Raw genomic sequence first — 20,846 nt, forward strand, 5'->3', positions numbered from 1 at the left:
TTAATATCTAACATGAAAACTGTAAATTCATAGCGTTCAGCTTTAAATGTTGAGCCTTCTTTTCTAAAAATCTTTGTAAAATTATTTTATTGTTATTTGTTTAGCTATTAATATGAATGAATGTATTTATTATTATTATTTATTTTATGTTATTTATTTATTTATTTTCTAAGTCTACCAAGGGGTGGGTTTTAAATTTGTACAGTTGCTTTTTGTTTTGTACTACTGTTCCAAAAAATAAAACTGAATAAACAGTTGTTAACAAAAATACAAATAAAAAATCTCTTCTGCTGTGCTGCTTTGGTTAATATGCTGTTCTTGTCTTTTAATTGTTGTGGTTTTATTTAATTTTTTTATTTTTTTATTTAAGTAATTGTATTTTGTTGCATTTTTTTACATAAGTAGCTAAATACACCTAATATAAAGTGGCAGCAATGCATCAAATGTGTTTTATTTCTAAAAACAGAGAGACAAGTATTATATCTGTGGTAATCAACAACATGCTGGAGATGCTACTGACATTTTTTATTTCAAATATAGTAATGAATACCTGGCATTTCATTTCATGTACAAGAGGAAATATTTTTATATATTTATCCTTTTATCCCTCTTTCTTAAGATTGTGGGACTGTAATATATATATATATATATATATATATATATATATATATATATATATATAATATATATATATGCTTTTATCCTTCTTTCTTAAGATTGTGGGACTGTAATATATATATATATATATATATATATATATATATATATATATATATATATATATATATATATATATTACAGTCTGAATATATATATGATTTTATCCTTCTTTCTTAAGATTGTGGGACTGTAATATTGGAGAGGAGGGTTGTACTGCTCTGGCTTCAGCTCTGAGATCAAACCCCTCACACCTGAGAGAACTCAACCTGAACTACAATAAACCAGGATTTTCAGGAATGAAGCAACTTGCTGCACTGCTAAAGGATCAGGATTGCAAATTGATGAAATTAATGTGAGTGTATATGGTTTATTTATTTTCTAATTAAACGCTAAATTAATATGCTAGTTTTCATTTATTTGTTTTATTAACTCAAACTGATCCAGATACAGATTCAAATTGCTCAAATTGATTTTTAACTCTCAAACCCTGTATGTGTGAGATGCCATTTACATGCCAGTTAGACCTTATCTGGACCAAATATCCATTTATACATGTCACAGACACACAATCACTTTTTTCTACTTTAACAACTTTTTATTAATATTTATTTATTTGCTCTTATTCATCACTGTGGATTAATAAGAATTGTTTTAAGTGTCAGGAGATTTGTTACAGGCTGAATGATTGCAGTATTGGAGAGGAAGATTGCGCTGCTCTGATTTCAGCTCTAAGGTCAAACCCATCACACCTGATAGAATTGAATCTGAACTACAATGAACCTGGAGAGTCAGGAGTGAAGCTACTCTCTACTCTACTGAAGGATCCACAATGTAAACTCGATAAACTAAAGTCAGTATTCATAATTTCCTTTTCTAATTTTTGGAGAACATACTTGGGGATAATGATTGCTTTTTTCCTGTTTATTCTTTGTATAACTAAAGTCCTGAAACTAATTTTTAACAAAGATAAAGACTCTTTCTCAAACTGCAATACATTCCTGTGAATGACAGCTACACATGAGAAAAGTAACAAACATTTTTATACTGAAAACTTGTCATGGTAAAGTGTACCAAATATTTCAGGATATCTGCATAAGAGATGCTACATAGGTCCAGAGATTTGGAAAATAGATGTTTGATGCCATATGCTGCAATTATATAATATTAGACAATTTGGACAATTTTCATTATATGGGGAATTTTTGAATGTTTAATAAAAAATGGCTACTTCAATGGACATATTAATCATTAGTGAAACTAAATAACTTAAAAATGTGTTGAACTTTTGTGTTTGTTTGGCTGTATGTGTGATAAGATTTTTACCCCATTATGCTGTAGGTTGTCTAATTGCAGTATTAAAGAAAAAGGCTGTGCTTCTCTGGCTTCAGCTCTGAGATCAAACCCCTCTCACCTGAGAAAGCTGGATCTGAGCTGTAATAAACCAGGAGAATCAGGAGTAAAGCAGCTTTCTGCTCTGCTGAAGGATCCACATTGTAGACTGGAGAAGCTCAAGTGAGTGTAATTATTTTGCAGTAATTTGGCACTGGCGACGGTGCGTTAGGCAGTGATGCCCAGCAGGTCCTACCATGAACCTGTTTCTAACCATATTTTCTGGGAAACTAGTGACTGCTGAGAACAGTGCAGCTGGAGTCCAGGAAAGACTGAAGGACTGTCAAGTACTCTCAGTGGGGAAGACTAGTGGGGTGGGGTGGGTGGGCTAGTCACCCTTCCGACAGGCCTGGCTTTAGGCCAACCCAATCTTATTATGAGTACAGTTAAGAGTCGACAGCCCAGTGGCCCTCTGAGAGGTTGGCTGGAAGAAGGGGCCATCCAGGATGGATTACATAGTATTGAAGGGAATTGAAAGGGATATTATAATATCTGGATATTATAATAATATAATTAATATATTAATAATAATATGGATATTATAATTTTTAGGTCATACAGTTGTGGCTGGAGATGTAACAAAGGTTACATCTCTTAGGGCCAGTTTTACTAACAGCTTGTGCCAGGGCAAACTGTCGTTTAGTGTTAAAATTGTACTGTCAGGTTTTACAAAAGACGCACAGGGATGAATTTGCACTAAAAAGGCATGGACACAGTTATTTTTACTCCTGACCTTACTGAATATGCATTTTTAAGAGTTTCTCTTTCAGACGCACCGAGAACAGAGACCACATGGTAGAATGGAGAGGATTTTTTGTACACATATTAATTGGTAACACTCTATAATAACTTTCATTAATAAATCATTAGCAAACTTTATATAATGTTTAACTAATAATTACTTACTATATAGTCAAATATCTAGAAATATGAGTTAATGTGCTTGTTAATGTTAACTAATGAACTTATTAAACATAACCAAACGATTAACAGATCATTATTTATTGTAAATTTAAATGCTTACAAATGTCATTAAACTTCATGGTTCATGATCATGCATTTAAAATAAAATCTGGCAGATGGTTTACAATGATTAAAAGCTTCATTAATAAATTATTAACAAACATTATATGCTTAACTTATCATTAATTAATGTTCACAAACTTTCAATATGTTTTAAAAATCTACAAATGCTTTTAACAGAAATGACACAATGATTACAAGTTTATTTGTTGATGTACTGTTGAATGCTTATTGTCATTAAGTTTAAAGTGTCATTAAACTTCAGTTCACACATTAGCTAATGATGATTCTTACATTTAGAAATGTTGTGAAAATATAGCATGATTATTAATTTTAACCACTTCACAAACTATTCATGTTAATATATTCATTAACTCATAATCACAGTCTGTAAAGGTCATATAGTTGGTCTTTGTTTGTTGTGTAGGCTTCTATATTTGCACATCTTAAATAATTTATTAATTATTTGTTAAGGTTTTTGCAGTACCCAATCAAAAGTGGAAACTATTCATCAACTGTAAATGTTTATAAACATTTACTGATCATTAGCACCTTTATGAGCAGTCATTCCAATGGCAAAATTGTTCTAAATGACTGGAATTTACCCTTTTTTCACATCCTTATAAATCAGTTATTAATAATTTGTTCATGTTTTTGCAGGACCCAATCTAAAGTTGAGACTATTTGTCATTTGTAAATGTTTGTAAACATTTACTTTTTTTTTTCTTGATTGGCACTAGACTTTTAGCTACTGTAACAATATTTGTGTAAAGGGTTGTTAGTTAAGTTTAGCTAAATGCTTGGTAAAGACATTACACACATTGTTATTTGGGTGTAAAACATGTTTTTATTGCCTCAACACTTACATTAGTATACTATTGTGAATCATTAAACAGAATATTCCTTGAATCATACATCAACAGGAGGGGGGAAAAACTAATTTTCAAGAAAATAGTTAGTCACACTTTATATTAGGTGGCCTTAACTACTATGTACTTACATAAAAAAATAAATATAATGTACTTATTGTGGTCATATTGTATAGCAACACACTTTTGCTGCCATTCAGGTGGGATATGGGATATGTGATATGAGTAAGGTTAGGGACAGGTTTGGTGGTATGGGTAGGTTTAAGGGTGGGTTAAGGTGTAAGGGATGGGTCAACAGTGTAATTATAAATGTAATTACAGAAATTAATTACAGATGTAACTACATATAGGTATTTTTTAAAAATATAAGTACAATGTAAAAACATGTATGTACACAATAAGTGCATCGTATCAAATTATTAATTTAAATGTAAATACATAGTAGTTAAGGCCACCTAATATAAAGTGGGACCAAATACTTAATTTATCATTTATCAAAACAATGCAATATGAACAGATTGAATTGAGTTCCCTTATAGTAATCAAATTGACCCCTGTACACTGCTGACCACTTACCCAACCCTTAAACCTACCTGTACCACCAAACCTGTCCCTAACCTTACTCATATCACACCTCAACAGCAGCAAGTGTTGTGCATTAAAAATAAGTTTTTAATCATTGGTATAAGATCTGATCAAATCATTTGTAGATTTTCAAGATGTGCATGATTATATGAATTAGAAGTTTAATGACATTTGTAAGCATTTAAATTTACATTAAATGTTAATTATTAGGTAATGTTTAATACAATTATTAGTAAACATTAACAAGCACATTATTTCACATTTCTAGATATGTGAATATATATTAACTAATGATTCATTATAGGGGTCATCGAATGCAAAATTCACTTTTCAAGTTGTTTGAACAACTGTGTTGGAAGTGTGTGTACACATGCATCCTATAATGATAAAAATCCACCCAGTGTTTTTTTTTTTTTGTTTGTTTGTTTGTTTTAAATCCCTGTTTAAAAATCCCCTCTTTCAAATCAGGCTGTTCTGAGATTCCTGTCAGAATAATGTAGTTCTGTACAGGCTGCTCCCACCATAGTTGATTGACAAGACCTCCTTACCTTAGACCCACCCTCACTGTGTTGACTCCGGTGCAGGGGAAGACAAGATGTTTCAGATTAAGCGATTGAGGTGTTTTGTTGTTGGATGTAATAATTAATATAACAGTCGTCATTTACTCCCGACATCTGAGCCGCTGAAAACGCTGAGGATTTACGTTACTTTTGTTTTGAAGGGAATGTGCAGATCCCCGATCTGCCTAAATGTGTCTATGTTTGTACAAATCATTCATGATCCAGCTTCATCTACAGAAGAAGTGAGTATAAGGGTTTTTTAATGAATCTTTGCAAATCGCCTTTCCTAATAATGTGTTAGTTTAAAGTCTGCTCGTCACTCCACAGACGAGAGGGGCGGGGTCAGTAGAGTCATGAGCATTTAAAGCAACATTGACTAAAAAACAGCTTGCTGAAAACAGAGCTGATTTTGACAGGGTAAAAAAAAAATGTTTTTTACACTACCATTGAGAAATTTTAACCAAAGTATGTTATAGACTTTTCATTAAGACCCTAAAGAATCATATCAACTTGTGGAAAATGGGCATCTGATGACCCCTTTAAGCATTACATAATGTTTTTTTTAAATTATTCATTAATGAAAGTTATTATAAAGTGTTACCTATTAATTTATTTTAAATGCCAGGAGAACACATTATCCGAACATATCTTTGCCAAGCCATGCTATTCTTAATTTGCTTCAGGAAATAAAAGATGCTCTTCTAGCGACTTCTTTGCTTTGTCTAGAAAACCTTCATTTTTGGCTTCTGGTTCTTTTAAACATACTGTGGATTCTTTATTTCTTTATTTGTGACTATGCTAATTTTATGCTGTGCTTGGTATATTCTGTTGGTCGATATGTAAATGAGATTTTGTGTCTGTGTTCTTTAATTCGCACATTATTAGTAAATCACCTGCAGAAATTCGGCACTGTTTTGGAATTGCCCTAATTTGCCCTGTTTAGTATAACTGGCCCTTAGAGGTTTGGGGTAGGTCCCTAGGATAACCTGAGGAAACCTTGCACTGCACTTTGCAGATGAGACAAGAAGGCCACAGAGCCAGGTTGAGCACCAAAGTGCTAATCATCCCAAAGTGGCTGGCGGTCACAGTACATCAAAACCCCAAGACACAATTTGCACACATTTTGATTTCCCAAACCCCAGAATGGAACCCTGCAAGAGAAAATGGAAGGAGGGATGAAGCTAATTCTGTGGCCAAAGTCCAAAGATGAAACAGTATGGAGTAAGCTAGACAATGACCTGGCAATACTGTTGATAAACGGTCTCAAAGGAAATGTAGAGATCAACATTAGTCTCTTTTGCGAAACCATTTACAACAAATTGTACAACAATGGAACAGCAAGCCTTCAGAGCTTTGGTGACGCAAGGAGAAAGGCGGCCGAGCACAAAACTATGGGTAGAAGGGAAAGGGAAATTCTGCAGCTTGTGAAAGAGTGAAGAGCTCTGTGAAAGGCAAGACAGCAGGGCACGAGAAAGAAGGTCTCAAAGCCCTATGGAATCAAATCAAAAGTCAGTTGGCTTCACTCAGAAGGGCAGAGCACATTAGAAATTTGTTTTAACAAAATGAGATTTGAGACAAATTAGAAATGAAACGTCCTTTTATTCTTTCATAAATTATATTTCTATTTCACAAAGAAATGTGCAAAATTTTGTGTCAAATGACAAAACTAAATTGAAATTTAAAAACAAATTCCAAATCAAATAAATAAATGAATAATACAAATAAATGAAATATCTTCAACATAAACAAGCTAAGGCTTTGTCTGTGCTGTTTCCTAGCTTGGATGTTTGTTTGTTTTTTCTGCTGATGGAAAAACACTTTCACTAGGGACAGACTTGGCTGGTGTGGAGAGGTATGCTTTTGCTAGACTGGAGAGCAGTGGGGGAAGCACAGCGTTCTCTTTCTACTGCTTGAGTGGACAGCTATTGAGGGAAATGGATGTTTCAGCTCTGTATTTATTCATTTCTGCATCAGTCTTACTGATAGGCTGTGCAGCTGGTTCAACGAAAGTCCCTCCAAGATCTTCCAGCGCTGTTTCCTTGGGAGTACGTTGTTTCAGCTCAGCTCCTATGCTGTCTACCTGGTCGAGAGGCTCCTCTGCTGCAGGTGGTGGCTACTGTCACCTTCTTCACACTCATCCTGCAGAGAGGAGTAGCAGAAATAAAAAAAATAATAATAAGTAAATGTAAGTACAATTGTGACAGTGGTTTCACATTGTTATAAAGGAAAAATTTGTAATATTATTTGCTACAATTTGTATCATTACACTTGCAAAAGATAATCTTGAATATTTTTCCAAAAATGCAATAATAATAAACAAATTATTTAAAAATCGAATTTGGAGAAAGAGAGGGTAAAAAAATACAATTCCTGGTTCTGCAAAAGCACAGCTTTCTCCTTCAGTTTGCAGAATACATCCTTGCGCTGGTCTTTCTCTAAATGAGGCAGAGCCTGGAATCCAGCAGTTGGTTGTACACTGAAGTGTATCTGTCTGAAATGTAGTTCAGTTTAGGTCTCTTCATGTTACTCACAGTTCTTTGTTGGATGCTCAATATGCACAATAAGAGAAAATGTATTATTATTATTTTTATTTTTTTAATCGCACAGCATAGTGGTGGCCATTTTAGTAGCTCAAGAAGCCTCACTATAGCCCTTTTTCAGACAGTCTTTAATGGTAAATTACTGGAAAATTACCGTTAAGAGATCATGTGTGAACAGGACCTTTTAAAAAATACGAGTACAGTTACTCGTACTTTTGTTTGAAAAGTAGAGGTGTGAATCTTCACTGGTTTCACAATTCAATTCTATTATGATTATCGTGTCAATGATTTAATTCAGTTCCATATAATGATGGATCATGATGCGTTGCATCCTCCAATTTCAAAATTACAGCACGACTACATTTTCATATTAATTTTATATGAAATTTATTTTGTGAATTGTGTTGCAGGAGAGGGGAAATAGGAGCTGCCGCTTTAAGACAGCTACGGGAGTTGTAGTCCAGAGTGAGATGCATTGTGCGTAGTGTAGTTGAGTAGAGAAAAGAGAAATGTGCTGGAGCGACGTGCTCATTCTCTGTGTGAGCCTAGCAGTCAAAAACAGAGGAAAAAGAGTGGTATGCTGTTTTACTTTAAGTCCACCCGGGAGCTATTTCGCACTGTAAGCCTGACAATACTGATCCAGTAAAGGAATGACATGCATCGGTAACTTTGTCCGTCTCATCCCTTTGCACGAACATGAATTGACGAGCTGTTACGCTGCTGCCAGGAGTCGTTAAAGCGGAGGAAGTAACACTGGGGGCTGGAGTCCGGGATTCGTTCGTCGTAGGTGGTGAATTATATGGACATTTTAATCTGTTAAACCGAACCAGACTTTGTCAGAACAAAAGTGAAAATGGCGGATACCCGGGAGAGAACGCGAGTGGTGAGAAAACATCCTCATTTAAATACAAGCAGCCCGTGGAATCCTGCGTTATCAGAAGGGGCAGAGAATGATGAAAAACGAACACATATATCATTTGTTGACTGGCTAAATGAAATGGATGCTCAAGTATCAAAGACTGATAATAGCAACAATCCATTCAAATGTAGTTCTACCCCGTGTCCTACATCCTTTTCGGTGAGCAGGCCCACATGTTGCTATGAGACACTCTTATCACAGCAAACAGCAAGAGCAACTAATCCGTTTATTTGTGGGGTGGAAAATGAGTATATATATGGCAGTGGTACCAATACACAGTGCTACACACACACTACCCCATCAAATTTGAACTATCCACTCTCAATGTGCACAGAGTTAACAGCCAAAAGGATGCTTCAAGGCATGCCCACAATAAATTGCCAGCCATGTGAACATGATGTCTGTGCAGCTCGGCCTAGCATTCGTGAGGATGAAGGTAACGCTATGTATTCCAATGGCGATGAGGGTTGTCTCCCAGAGCTTACTAGGTCCAGCCAACGTGGAAGGAAACCACATCATAAATTCTGTGACCTGTCATCAGACAGTGGGGAGGAGTGCAATGATAACAGAGAAAGGATCCACACACTGCGACCAGGTCAGTTTGATGGCTCTACTTCATGGAGAGAGTTCCTAAATCACTTTGAGGATTGTGCAAGAGCTAATCATTGGTCGGAGAGGACAATGACTGTGCAGATGAGGTTTTGTCTAGTAGGCGCAGCAGGTGCAGTGATTCACAAGAACCCCAGGTCCAGCCGTTGGGATTATACACGTATAGTAGAGGAAGTGGAGGCTGCATACGGCCCTTCATCTGAGCACGCTGCTGCCATTGGAATAAAGCTGAGGCAGAAGGTCCGTAGGGCAGGTGAGCCACTCCATGTGCTAAGGGACGACATTAGAGTCAAGGGGAGTGGGCCGGAAATGTGCATTCATCTGCTGTTGTATGACATGGAAGTCTGTGCCCTGTTGGACAGCGGGGCCAGGAGGAGCGTGTTACCTCGGCTCTGTTATGAAACCATCAAGGCTGATGTAAGACCCCCACTCAAGCTATCCACTGTACAGGCCCTGCAAGGAGTAAGCCCTATAAATGTCGATGTCCTCGGGGAAGTTGATGTTCCAGTGCAAGTTGGAACCCAAACAGTCAGTGTTAATTTCATTGTAGCAGATGTAGCCGAGGGCACCGAGGCCATTCTGGGGCATCCATTCTTAGAACAGGCACGGGCACGCCTTGACTTTGGCAGTCAGAAGATTTTATTATTTGGTGAACAGATTCCGTACTTTAACCCAAAGTACAAGCCCAGGGTGCACGTGGTCCGCATAGCACGCACATCTGTCCTTGAGGCGGGACGTGAATACATAATTCCAGACAATGCACATTTCCGGGAGCAAGTACAGGGCAACGTGCTGCTGAGTCCAACTAAAGGCTTCATGGAGAAGCATCAGGTGATGGTGGCACGGATTATATTTGGAGCCCAGCCAAGTAATCGAGTTCCCGTTAGACTGTACAACCCAGGTACTGTTGCTGTGAAGGTGAGGAAGGGAGTAATTGCTGGAATCCTCCAGCCTGCTGATGTGGTTCAGGCCTCCACCACAGAACTGCCCCCAGCAGATTCATGTCCTGCAGTTGTCCCAAGTCATTTACAGTTGCTATATGCAGAGAGTGCAAGGGATTTGAGGGAGGCAGAAAAGTGTGAGCTCGCGGAGCTGCTTCATGCTTACGGTGATGTTTTCTCCACTGGACAGACAGATCTCGGCCACACAAACCTTGTCCAACATGATATTCAAACCCAGCCTGGCCCACCTGTGAAACAGCAACCACGTAGAATGGCATTTGAGAAACAGCAAAGTGCCGATGAACAGATCCAGCAGAATATTGATGCTGTCTTAGCCTCCCCAAGTAATAGCTGTTGGGCTTCACCCATTGTAATGGTGCAAAAGAAAGACCAAACGTATCGACTGTGTGTAGATTACCGGGCACTAAATGAGTGCACCATAAAAGACGCCTACCCACTCCCAAGAATCCAAGACACACTAGACACTCTGTCCACAGCAAAGTGGTTTAGTACATTGGACCTTGCCTCCGGGTACTGGCAAGTGGAGCTGACCCCACAGGCGAGACAGGCAGCTGCGTTTTGTAGCAGGAAGGGGCTCTTTGTGTGGAACGTCATGGCGTTTGGCCTTTGCAACGCCCCGGCAACGTTCCAGCGCTTAATGGATCGTGTCTTGGCTGGAATGCAGTGGGAGATCTGCCTAGTATACCTAGACGACATAATTGTGCTGGGCAAGGACGTAAAGCAAATGACTCAGCGCCTGGCAAAGGTCTTTGAAAGGCTGCGCCAGGCCAACCTGAAATTGAAACCCGCCAAATGTTGTCTCTTCCGCCGCAGGGTAGTCTACCTGGGCCACATCGTCTCAGAGCACGGTATAGCTACTGACCCTTAGAAAGTGCGGAAAATTCGAGAGTGGCCACAACCCATGAGTGTTAACGAAGTCCGGCAGTTTGTGGGTCTCGCATCCTACTACAGACGGTTTGTCAAAGACTTCGCCACAGTTGCAAATCCCCTTCACAACCTGCTAAAGAAACATGCCCGATTTCACTGGACCCCTGAAAGCCAACAGGCCTTTGATAAGTTAAAGGAGCTGCTTACTACCGCTCCCATCCTCGGCTACCCTATGGACAGTGGTGATCTTATTCTGGATACAGACGCCAGCCACTTCGGGATCGGGGCTGTGCTGTCTCAACTGCAGCAAGGAGAGGAACGCGTACTAGCATATGGAAGTTGGAGCCTGACGCCAACTGAATAAAATTACTGCACCACACGGAGAGAACTTTTAGTGGCAGTGTAGTTCACAACACATTTCCGTCAGTACGTGCTGGGCAGATCCTTCACTGTACGCACAGACCATAGTAGCCTACAGTGGCTAATACGAATGAGAGAACAGGAGGGACAGTTGGCCAGGTGGCTCGAGAAGCTCGGGGAATATGACTTCAAAGTTGTTCATCGCCCTGGGCGCTGTCATGAAAATGCTGATGTGCTTTCACGGAGGCCATGCCGTTCAACTTGCCCCTGCAACCTTAAGAATCCCATCTTGAGTAGCCCTCAGCTCTGTCATCAAGCAGTTCCGTGTAACTTTGACGGTGAACCTGTAAATAATGTACCTGCAGCCCTTACCACGGAGTCTTGTCGAGTGGGGGTAGTACAACCTGCCATCACCGCCAATACCTCTTCATTCTCTGGGTGGACTACTGAAGAGCTGTGTGCCGCCCAAGGGGCTGATGCTGATATCGCTCCCATCCAAAGGTGGATGAAGGAAAGCATAGAACAACCATCCTGGGAAGATGTGTCGCCCTACGGGCCGGCAACGAAAGCCTACTTGAGTCAATGGCAAAGACTGTACCTAAAGGATGGTATTCTGGTACGACGTTACTACCCGAATGAAGCCCCTGAGTTTTACCCCCAGATTATCCTGCCACGAGTTTTCCGGGAAGGTGTCATGCACCAGATGCACGAGGGGCCAGTGGGTCGACATTTTGGTGTGGACCGAATGCTATTCCGGCTGCAGACCAGGTATTATTGGTACAAAATGCGAGAAGATGTTTCACTTTGGTGTTGCACATGCACCAGATGTGCTGCAAAGGCTCGACCATTGAAGAAGCCTCAGGCACCCATGGGTACCGTGCGAGTGGGTGCCCCTATGGAAAGGATTGCTGTTGATTTGATGGGCCCCGTTAATAAAACAGAACGCTTCAATCGTTACATTCTCGTAGTGCAAGATTATTTCACCAAATGGGTGGAAGCGTACCCCCTGCCCAACGACCAGGCTGTCACTGTGGCGGAGGTTATAGTCGCTGAATGGGTCTGCCGTTATGGGGCGCCACTTACCCTACATAGTGACCAGGGCACCAATTTTGAATCGGAGGTCTTCCAAACAATGTGTGAGTTGCTCGACATTGACAAGACCCGTACAACACCTTTCCGACCTCAGTCAGACGGGCAGGTAGAGCGATTTAATGCCACTCTACAGAAAATCCTAGCCACAACCTCCGAGCGATGTCATTGGGAATGGGATCTGATGGTTCCCTACGCTGTGATGGCTTACCGAGCGACCAAGCACAGTTCGACTGGGTTTACCCCAAACATGATGCTCTTCGGCCGAGAGATAACAGAGCCCATTGACCTGGTCACTGGAAGGCCCCCCAACGACGCACTGATCCAGTCATTCCCACAATATGTGCTTCAGATGAGGGAAAGGTTAGAGTTGGCACATCAAGTAGCAAGGGATGCACTTGGCCAATCGGTGGAGCGTGCTAAAAAGCAGTACGACAAGAGAGCAGCCAGGACACGCTACAAGGTCGGTGATGCGGTGTGGTACCTTGTAAAGGGAACAAAGCAAATGAAAAACAAAATCAGGAAGTTTCTCCCCAACTATGATGGTCCTTACTTTATCCTGGGACATCTGGATGACTTAGTGTACCGGATCCAGAGAAACCCAAGGACCAAAGTAAAAGTCGTTCACCATGACAAGCTCAAACCTTACCATTCTCGGCAACCCCTGGAGAACAGCTGGGTGTTTAAAGACTCTGAAGTTTGGCAACCTCGGGAGGTTCCTGTCCCAAACCTGGGAGCCGGTGGAGCTGAACTCGACTTGGATCTGTCTTGTCTCTTCACGGAGGAGACCGGGGATTCTGGTGGCTCAGGTAGCATGCCTCTCATGGATGACACCGGTGTGCCGATGACAGAGCAGGACACAGAGGATGTTCAGTGGAGAGAAGGTAGCACGGTGCAACAGGATTTAACAGGGACTGTTAACGGCTAAATGAGGGGTAGGCCGCAACGAATCAGGAGACCACCAAGGAGGCTTGGGGACTGGACTGCTTGATATTTAAAGACTTTAAAAAAAAGGAAGAATACTTTGTTGGCAATTTGTTATTTTTCTACTATTGTTAAAAAAAAAAAAACATGATGCATGTCAGCTGTGGAAAATATTATTTTATGTGTTCTCTTTTGTAACCCGGGTGGATTTTGTTGTTTACCATTTTGTTGTTAAGGAAAGTATGTTTAATTAAGCCGGAGTTGTTTCATTTGTATGCAATGGATGTTGTTAACTTTTTTTTTCCTTCTGCAGGCCAGTATTGGAGAAGTCAGCTGGTCACTTAGCTGAACTTAACTAACTACCTCGCTAGTCACGTTGGGGCTGAGTTACTATTGCTTCAACGAAGGGCCTTACAAAGCTACTCTTTAACACCTCCCAGCACCGTGCTATCCTTCAACCTTATGGACTGTATTGCTCTGTCACGTGGGGCTGGAATGTATCGGCCAGTGCCTCCATTGAGCGGAGTTGCTTGAATGGACTGTATGCTTTGATAATGGAGTGGCCTACGGACTGTTGAAAAAAAAAAAAAGAACCGAACAGGAAAAAAAAAATATATATATATGGGTAGACATCGTGTTTAATGTATTTCTGCCTTCTATTAACACTGTGAATACGTGGTAATAGCTTCATTAATGTGTGTGATGTATTTTGTATCAGTCATGTCATGGTGCTGGAGTGGTGTTAAGTTTAATCACCATCCAGAGTGTTGCAGGAGAGGGGAAATAGGAGCTGCCGCTTTAAGACAGCTACGGGAGTTGTAGTCCAGAGTGAGATGCATTGTGCGTAGTGTAGTTGAGTAGAGAAAAGAGAAATGTGCTGTAGCGACATGCTCATTCTCTGTGTGAGCCTAGCAGTCAAAAACAGAGGAAAAAGAGTGGTATGCTGTTTTACTTTAAGTCCACCCGGGAGCTATTTCGCACTGTAAGCCTGACAATACTGATCCAGTAAAGGAATGACATGCATCGGTAACTTTGTCCGTCTCATCCCTTTGCACGAACATGAATTGACGAGCTGTTACGCTGCCGCCAGGAGTCGTTAAAGCGGAGGAAGTAACAATTGCTATTAAATAATAATAATAATAATAAAATTGGCAGGGGAATAGCTACGGGGCGTTCAATATCCCCCATTTAATTCATGGCAGCTTTTGAGGTCATCCTGATCGGAACATGGACCATGGCGAGCACAAAATAGTAAAGGACTCGGATTGCCTCCCCTCCGGTGCTTCATGGATGATGTCAAATTCCTGCTCCAGACAGCGGCTTGCACAGCACGGCTCATCAACAGGATGGAAGAACTGCTGAGCTGGGCCAGGATGAGAATCAAGTCAGCCTAGTCTCGCAGTATTTTAATCCACAATGGCAGACAAGTGAATACATTTTCTTTTCTTTTCTTTTCTTTTCTTTTCTTTTCTTTTCTTTTCTTTTCTTTTCTTTTCTTTTCTTTTCTTTTCTTTCTCTCTACCAATGTGTGATGTAGCTGCTGAAGATGTGTGAAATAACAGCAACAATAGTGGCAAGGCTGGACGCCATTTCCAATAGGTATATCAGCAAGTCGCTTGGTCTGCCGCAATGCCTTTCTGTTTCAGCGCTGTTTGGAATAAATGCTATTCAGCTCCTACTAAAGAGTATCTCACTTGGGTACAGGCTGGTAGAAGACCAGGCTGGTACTTGAGCTCAGACAATCAACAATCACACTTCACCAGCGGAAGTGTGTCAAGCAGTAATGGCCAGCAGGTCCTACCATCAACATGTTTCTAACCAGTTTTATCAAATAGCTCTTCTCCTGTCTAGTGTGTTGAAATGTTCTCAGCTTGAATTAATTAATGAATAATGCATTTACATAGTGCTTTATTGTGTATTGCTGTACACCCAAAGCACTTTTACAATCAGCGCTTTTTAAAATCATCTCTCCTCAACCACCACCAGTGTGCAGCATCCACCTGGATGATGTGACGGTAGCCACAGCACAACAGCGCCAGTGCGCTCACTACTAGAGCCCTGCGCGGGACTGTTTTCTTAAACCCACACCCGCCCGCTCCGCGTGTTCCACTCCTGCCCATGCCCGCAATGTTTGTGTCCACTCCCACCCACTCCCGCGGACTTTCTCTCAGAGCTTGTGAAAAATGTACACAAATACTCAAACTAACTAAGTTAACATCCAGAATAACAGGCTTTAAACATGGTTGCGTTTAAATAAGATGAAGTAATGCTAAACCAAAGCACCACACGTGACAAAAACATTGGGTATTTTTTATTATATAAAATATTAACCGTTAAAACAAAACTATCGGCACCTCCGTTTTAAAACCTATAGGCTACTGCATGATACACACGCAACAAACAATTAACTAATCAAACAATTTAACTCTTAACAGACAGTTTACCTGTAAGTACGCTAAATAAGCCAAATATGAAACAACTTTAACTTATTAAATAAATAAGCACATAGAACTTAGAAAATAGGCTAGATATAAATTAAATTAAATACAAAACTAAATAAATAAAATAAATAGAATGCCTCACACACTGGCAACTTCGGAGAGCAGAGGCTCAAGGGATGCTGATTGGCAGTGTTTAAGGAGTCTGGCGGACCATTGCAGCGCAAGTGATGCATTCGGAGAGGAGTTTTCAGACTCAAGGTCGTTAGTAGCCTCTTTAAATAACTTGAGAAACGCAACGACTGTTTTCAGACTGTTTTCATTTATCTGTGCAATTTTGTCATACTGGTTATTGGCCATCAACAATGTAGAGATCTCCTCATACTTTTGCATTATTGAATGCAGCATATCGTGATTTGAATTCCACCTGGTCTCGATGGATAGTTTGAGGGATGTCTTTAAGCTATTCTGCAGTCCTGAATGTTTGAAATACTTGACCAGTCTTTTGCATGGTCAACAGTTCAGACAGTGTCTTACACGTCTGGGGCAAATGCGCTGGACAGGATGACGTTCAGGATATGCACATTGCAGTTCAGCCTGGTGTACCCACGCAGAGCAGCAACTATGCTGGCTCTGTGATCAGTCACAAACACAACACGGCCAATAAGCAGTGACGTGTCTATTCCAAATGGACAGAGTTTCTGGAACAGCAAGTTTTTAATGTTCTCTCCTGTTTTTGACTTTATTGGGGAATGAGAGCTTGCTTTGACCAGAGATAACTGTGCAGGTATGTCGCCTCAGGGCAGAGGTGCTCCCAGACAAAGCTCCCAATTTCGGGACTGTCCCGCAAAATGTGGGACGGGTGGTCACCCTACTTACACACCCTCCCATCTTACCGTGTTCCTCCATTCCCTGCTGAGGAGAAGTGAGTGCACATTCATGCCATTAGTGCACTGGTTTCACACACACACAGAGACATCCATTCCATCTTTCATCCCGTAACAATAGTTCACATTGAGCATATTTACACATACACACCAAACACTCAAACTTATTGATGCTGAATTTTCTGTATTAGACTGCTGGGCTGAAATGTAAGTGTTAAGTATATTTATTCTTTCCTTAGGCTTTGGAAATGCAGAATTGGAGAACGAGGCTGTGTTGCTCTGGCTTCAGCTCTAAGATCAAACTCCTCACACCTAAGAGGACTCAACCTGAATTATAATAAACTAGGTGATTCAGCGGTGAAGCTTCTCTCTGATCTACTGCAGGATCCACAGTGTAAACTGGAGAAACTACTGTAAGCATATTTTAATATGTTATGTATTAATGAACAATTTGGTGAAGATGTCCAAGCAACAATGGAGCCAACTGACGATACACATCTCGATGCATAGCCAACAATATGATACATTAAAGATGCATATGAAGCAGCTACTGATGTGATGTGATGTGTCACCCCGTTACAATGCAGTGTGATCCAATTTCGATTCGATTCAACACAATGTGATTCAATGCAATATGATGCAACGGGAAAAAAATATGATTGTAACACAGTTTGTTGATACGGGTAGAAGGAGTTGGGAACCAGCGAACATTTAAAGACTTTAATAATAAAATAACAAACAATAAAATGAAAGTAAGCAGCAGGCCCTTGCTGACAACTGCCAAACACAAAAATAAAAGTCCAGGCCTGGTTCTCTCTCGTCTTCCACTGTCGTCATTCTTCCTTTTATCCTTTCCGGAGCTCCTCTGTGGGACTCGAGACTAGTGAGTGGTGCAGGTGTCGCTCATTATCATTAAACTCCACCGGCCTCGCTCCACTCCCACATATCTCTCGGCCCCGTCCCACTCGCCACATACCCCCCTCTCAGGCCGGGGGTACCCTCAAGACTGCGCTCTACTCCACCCCTCCTCCCAGGGGGAGGAAAGACGAGGCGAGAGAAAAAGAGACGGAAGGATGAGGAGAGACAGAGACGTGAGAGGGGAGAGTGGAAAAAAAATCTTAGTCCGGTTTCTGGACACACTGCCACTCAGTCCTCAACCTGCGGCCATGCTTTCACTCTTGGTGCCATGCGATGGTACTGGACATTCTCTGTTGGATGGCTTGATGCTCCAATTCAATTCAATATGTTACAGATAGTTTTCTTTTATTTCCTTGGTTCAGACAGACAGCATATCATAAATTACCTTAAATGCCTTCTGACTTCTAACATCACGGTCTCCATAGTGTTGTGATACATCATATTCGCATAGAAGGAGTGGAGATGAGACTGTGCTTGAGAAACAGTTTAGAGAGGAGAAATCAATATAAACATAAAATATTGGTCACAAATTATTGTTCACTTTCTAAATAATAAAAGTATAGCACCTCTATTAATAAGTATAAATAAATCAGGGTTTTTTTTACAGATGCAAATATATTAGAAATGATGAATCACAATACAAATGCTAACCTCTCTTGTATCCAAAGCACACTTTTTTAAATCAATGCATGGATCGCATCATTATCTTTTCTGACAAAGTACCAATGCGAATCAGTGAATTCTACCATTCCTAGTGTCTAAGTACCTTTCAGGATCTAAAACAAATAGGCTACACAGATCTCCTGTTCTGTATAATGTATAATATTGTGCAATTATGAAAGTCATATCACTGCAATGAGGATTTGTTTGATTCTTTCTGCAGGTTGACTGAATGCAGTATTGGAGAAGAAGGTTGTATTGTTCTGACTTCAGCTCTAATGACAAACCCCTCTCACCTTAGATTCCTCAATTTGGGCAATAATGAACTAGGCCACTCAGGAGTGAAGCAGATCTCAGATCTACTGCAGAATCCACTCTGTAAACTGGAAAAACTATGGTGTGTGTTATATCATTATGAAAATATGGTAATAATCCGGTAATATATCATATATAAAAAGCACAAGCATTTTATCCAAGGAGGCAAAGCAGGCAGTACTTATTTCTGGTAAAAATATGGAAATTGGCAAAAATACAAAAATAATATTGAAGCTCAAATAATATGTAAATGACAAATTTTCCTATAGTAATACTGTCCAACAGTGACACCAGATGGCAACGTTTTTGAGAGAGGTGGCATCTCTTTTGCCTCTATTTGGTTAACACTGCAGTTGTAAATATAGTTATGAGCACAGAGTTTACTGAGGATTTTTCTTCCCCATGTGTGTTGGTTATGCTGCTTAAGCTTAAACCCAAAATATACATAATTTTTGTACATGTACGCTATCGTATATGTACAGTTGAATGCGTAGCCTTTCTAAATAGACTCCATTTGATAGCATCCGTGAACTCAGGCAGTCGACACATGCACTATAGAAAGCTTCATCTTAGTCCAGTGTCTGTGCTATATTTCTCCAGAAGTTATGACCAATAGAAATGTCTTTGTACTCTTGCAACAGCAGCCCGGTTGTCTCCTTGATTATGATAACTGATTAGTACAAAACAAATTCAATGCACATATCCGAACTGCATGCCTGTATGGTGGTACAGTATGCGCATACTATTCTGGCGATGAAATTTGCATCACATGCACTGTATGCATAATGCTAGCGTACAAGTAAAAAGTGAAGTATAATTTGGGCTTTAGTAATTAGTAAAACATAAACATGTCACACACCCACAAAAAGGTTTAAAGGATAACCTGAGTTGTGCTTTTTCTAAACGCAATGCAGGTTGTCTAACTGCAGCATCACAGAGGAAGATTGTGTTGTCCTTGCTTCAGCTCTGAAATCAAACCCATCACACCTGACACATCTGAATCTAAATAAGAATAAACCAGGAGATTCTGGAGTGATGCAACTCTATGCTCTAAAAAATGATCCATGCTCTAAACTACAGTGAGTGTCATTTCATGTTTTCATTTATAGACATTGTCTTCATATACTGTATAGACATTTTATCCATTTTATTTCTGTGGTACTATTTTCACAAACGTGGAAATTTTTCAAAACTCTTCTGAAAAAAATTCACTTTTTTCAAACTTTTCAGCATTTACATCAACAGCCTTTCACAATACTTTTGCTATTCATTTGTATATATCTTTATTCACTTTAATATTTTTCTATCTTTTATTCCAAATAATATTAATGGTTAATCAATGAATGGTTTGGTTCAGCTATAGTTTATATATATATATATATATATAGTGGTGTGAAAAAGTCTTGGCCCCCTTCCTGATTTTTTTTTTTTTTTTTGCATGTTTGTCACACTTTAATGTTTCAGATCAAACTAATTTAAATATTAATCAAAGATAACACAAGTAAACACAACATGCAGTTTTTGGATGAAGTTTTTTATTATGAAGGTAAAACAAAATCCAAACCCACATGGGCCTGTGTGAAAAGTGCTTGCCCCCTAAACCTAATAACTGGTTGGGCCACCCTTAGCAGCAACAACTGCAATCAAGCATTTGCGATAACTTGCAATGAGTCTGTTACAGAGCTGTGGAGGAATTTTGGCCCACTCATCTTGGCAGAATTGTTGTAATTCAGCCACATTGGAGGGTTTTCCAGCATGAACCGCCTTTTTAAGGTCATGCCACAGCATCTCAATAGGATTCAGGTCAGGACTTTGACTAGGCCACTCCAAAGTCTTCATTTTGTTTTTCTTCAGCCATTCAGAGGTGGATTTGCTGGTGTGTTTTGGATCATTGTCCTGCTGCAGAACCCAAGTTCGCTTGAGGTCACGAACAGATGGCCGGACATTGTCCTTCAGGATTTTTTGGCAGACAGCTGAATTCATGGTTCCATTTATCACAGCAAGTCTTCCAGGTCCTGAAGCAGCAAAACAGCCCCAGACCATCACACTACCACCACCATATTTTACTGTTGGTATGATGTTCTTTTTCTGAAATGCTGTGATACTTTTACGCCAGATGTAATGGGACACACACCTTCCAAAAAGTTCAACTTTTGTCTCATCAGTCCACAGAGTATTTTCCCAAAAGTCTTGGGGATCATCAAGATATTTTCTGGCAAAACTGAGACGAGCTTTTATGTTCTTTTTGCTCAGCAGCGGTTTTCATCTTGGA

The 20,846-nt window shown here is 40.0% G+C and overlaps 1 protein-coding gene across 1 annotated transcript in view; it reads left to right on the top strand.

Moving 5' to 3' along the window:
- LOC306860055 (NLR family CARD domain-containing protein 3-like) overlaps positions 1 to 19,657 on the top strand; it is a gene marked incomplete at both ends in the record, with an annotated part of 44,191 nt that extends 24,534 nt beyond the window's left edge. Inside the window, 5 exons of the mRNA XM_079401588.1 lie at positions 1,337 to 1,510; positions 1,999 to 2,172; positions 16,921 to 17,094; positions 18,483 to 18,656; positions 19,489 to 19,657. Of these exons, the coding sequence (XP_079257714.1) occupies positions 1,337 to 1,510; positions 1,999 to 2,172; positions 16,921 to 17,094; positions 18,483 to 18,656; positions 19,489 to 19,657 (865 nt within the window). The remainder of the gene's footprint in view (positions 1 to 1,336; positions 1,511 to 1,998; positions 2,173 to 16,920; positions 17,095 to 18,482; positions 18,657 to 19,488) is intronic.
- Positions 19,658 to 20,846: the final 1,189 nt, after the last annotated feature.

The sequence above is a fragment of the Barbus barbus genome, assembly GCF_936440315.1.
Source record: "Barbus barbus genome assembly, chromosome: 40".
In the NCBI taxonomy this organism is placed as follows: domain Eukaryota; kingdom Metazoa; phylum Chordata; class Actinopteri; order Cypriniformes; family Cyprinidae; genus Barbus; species Barbus barbus.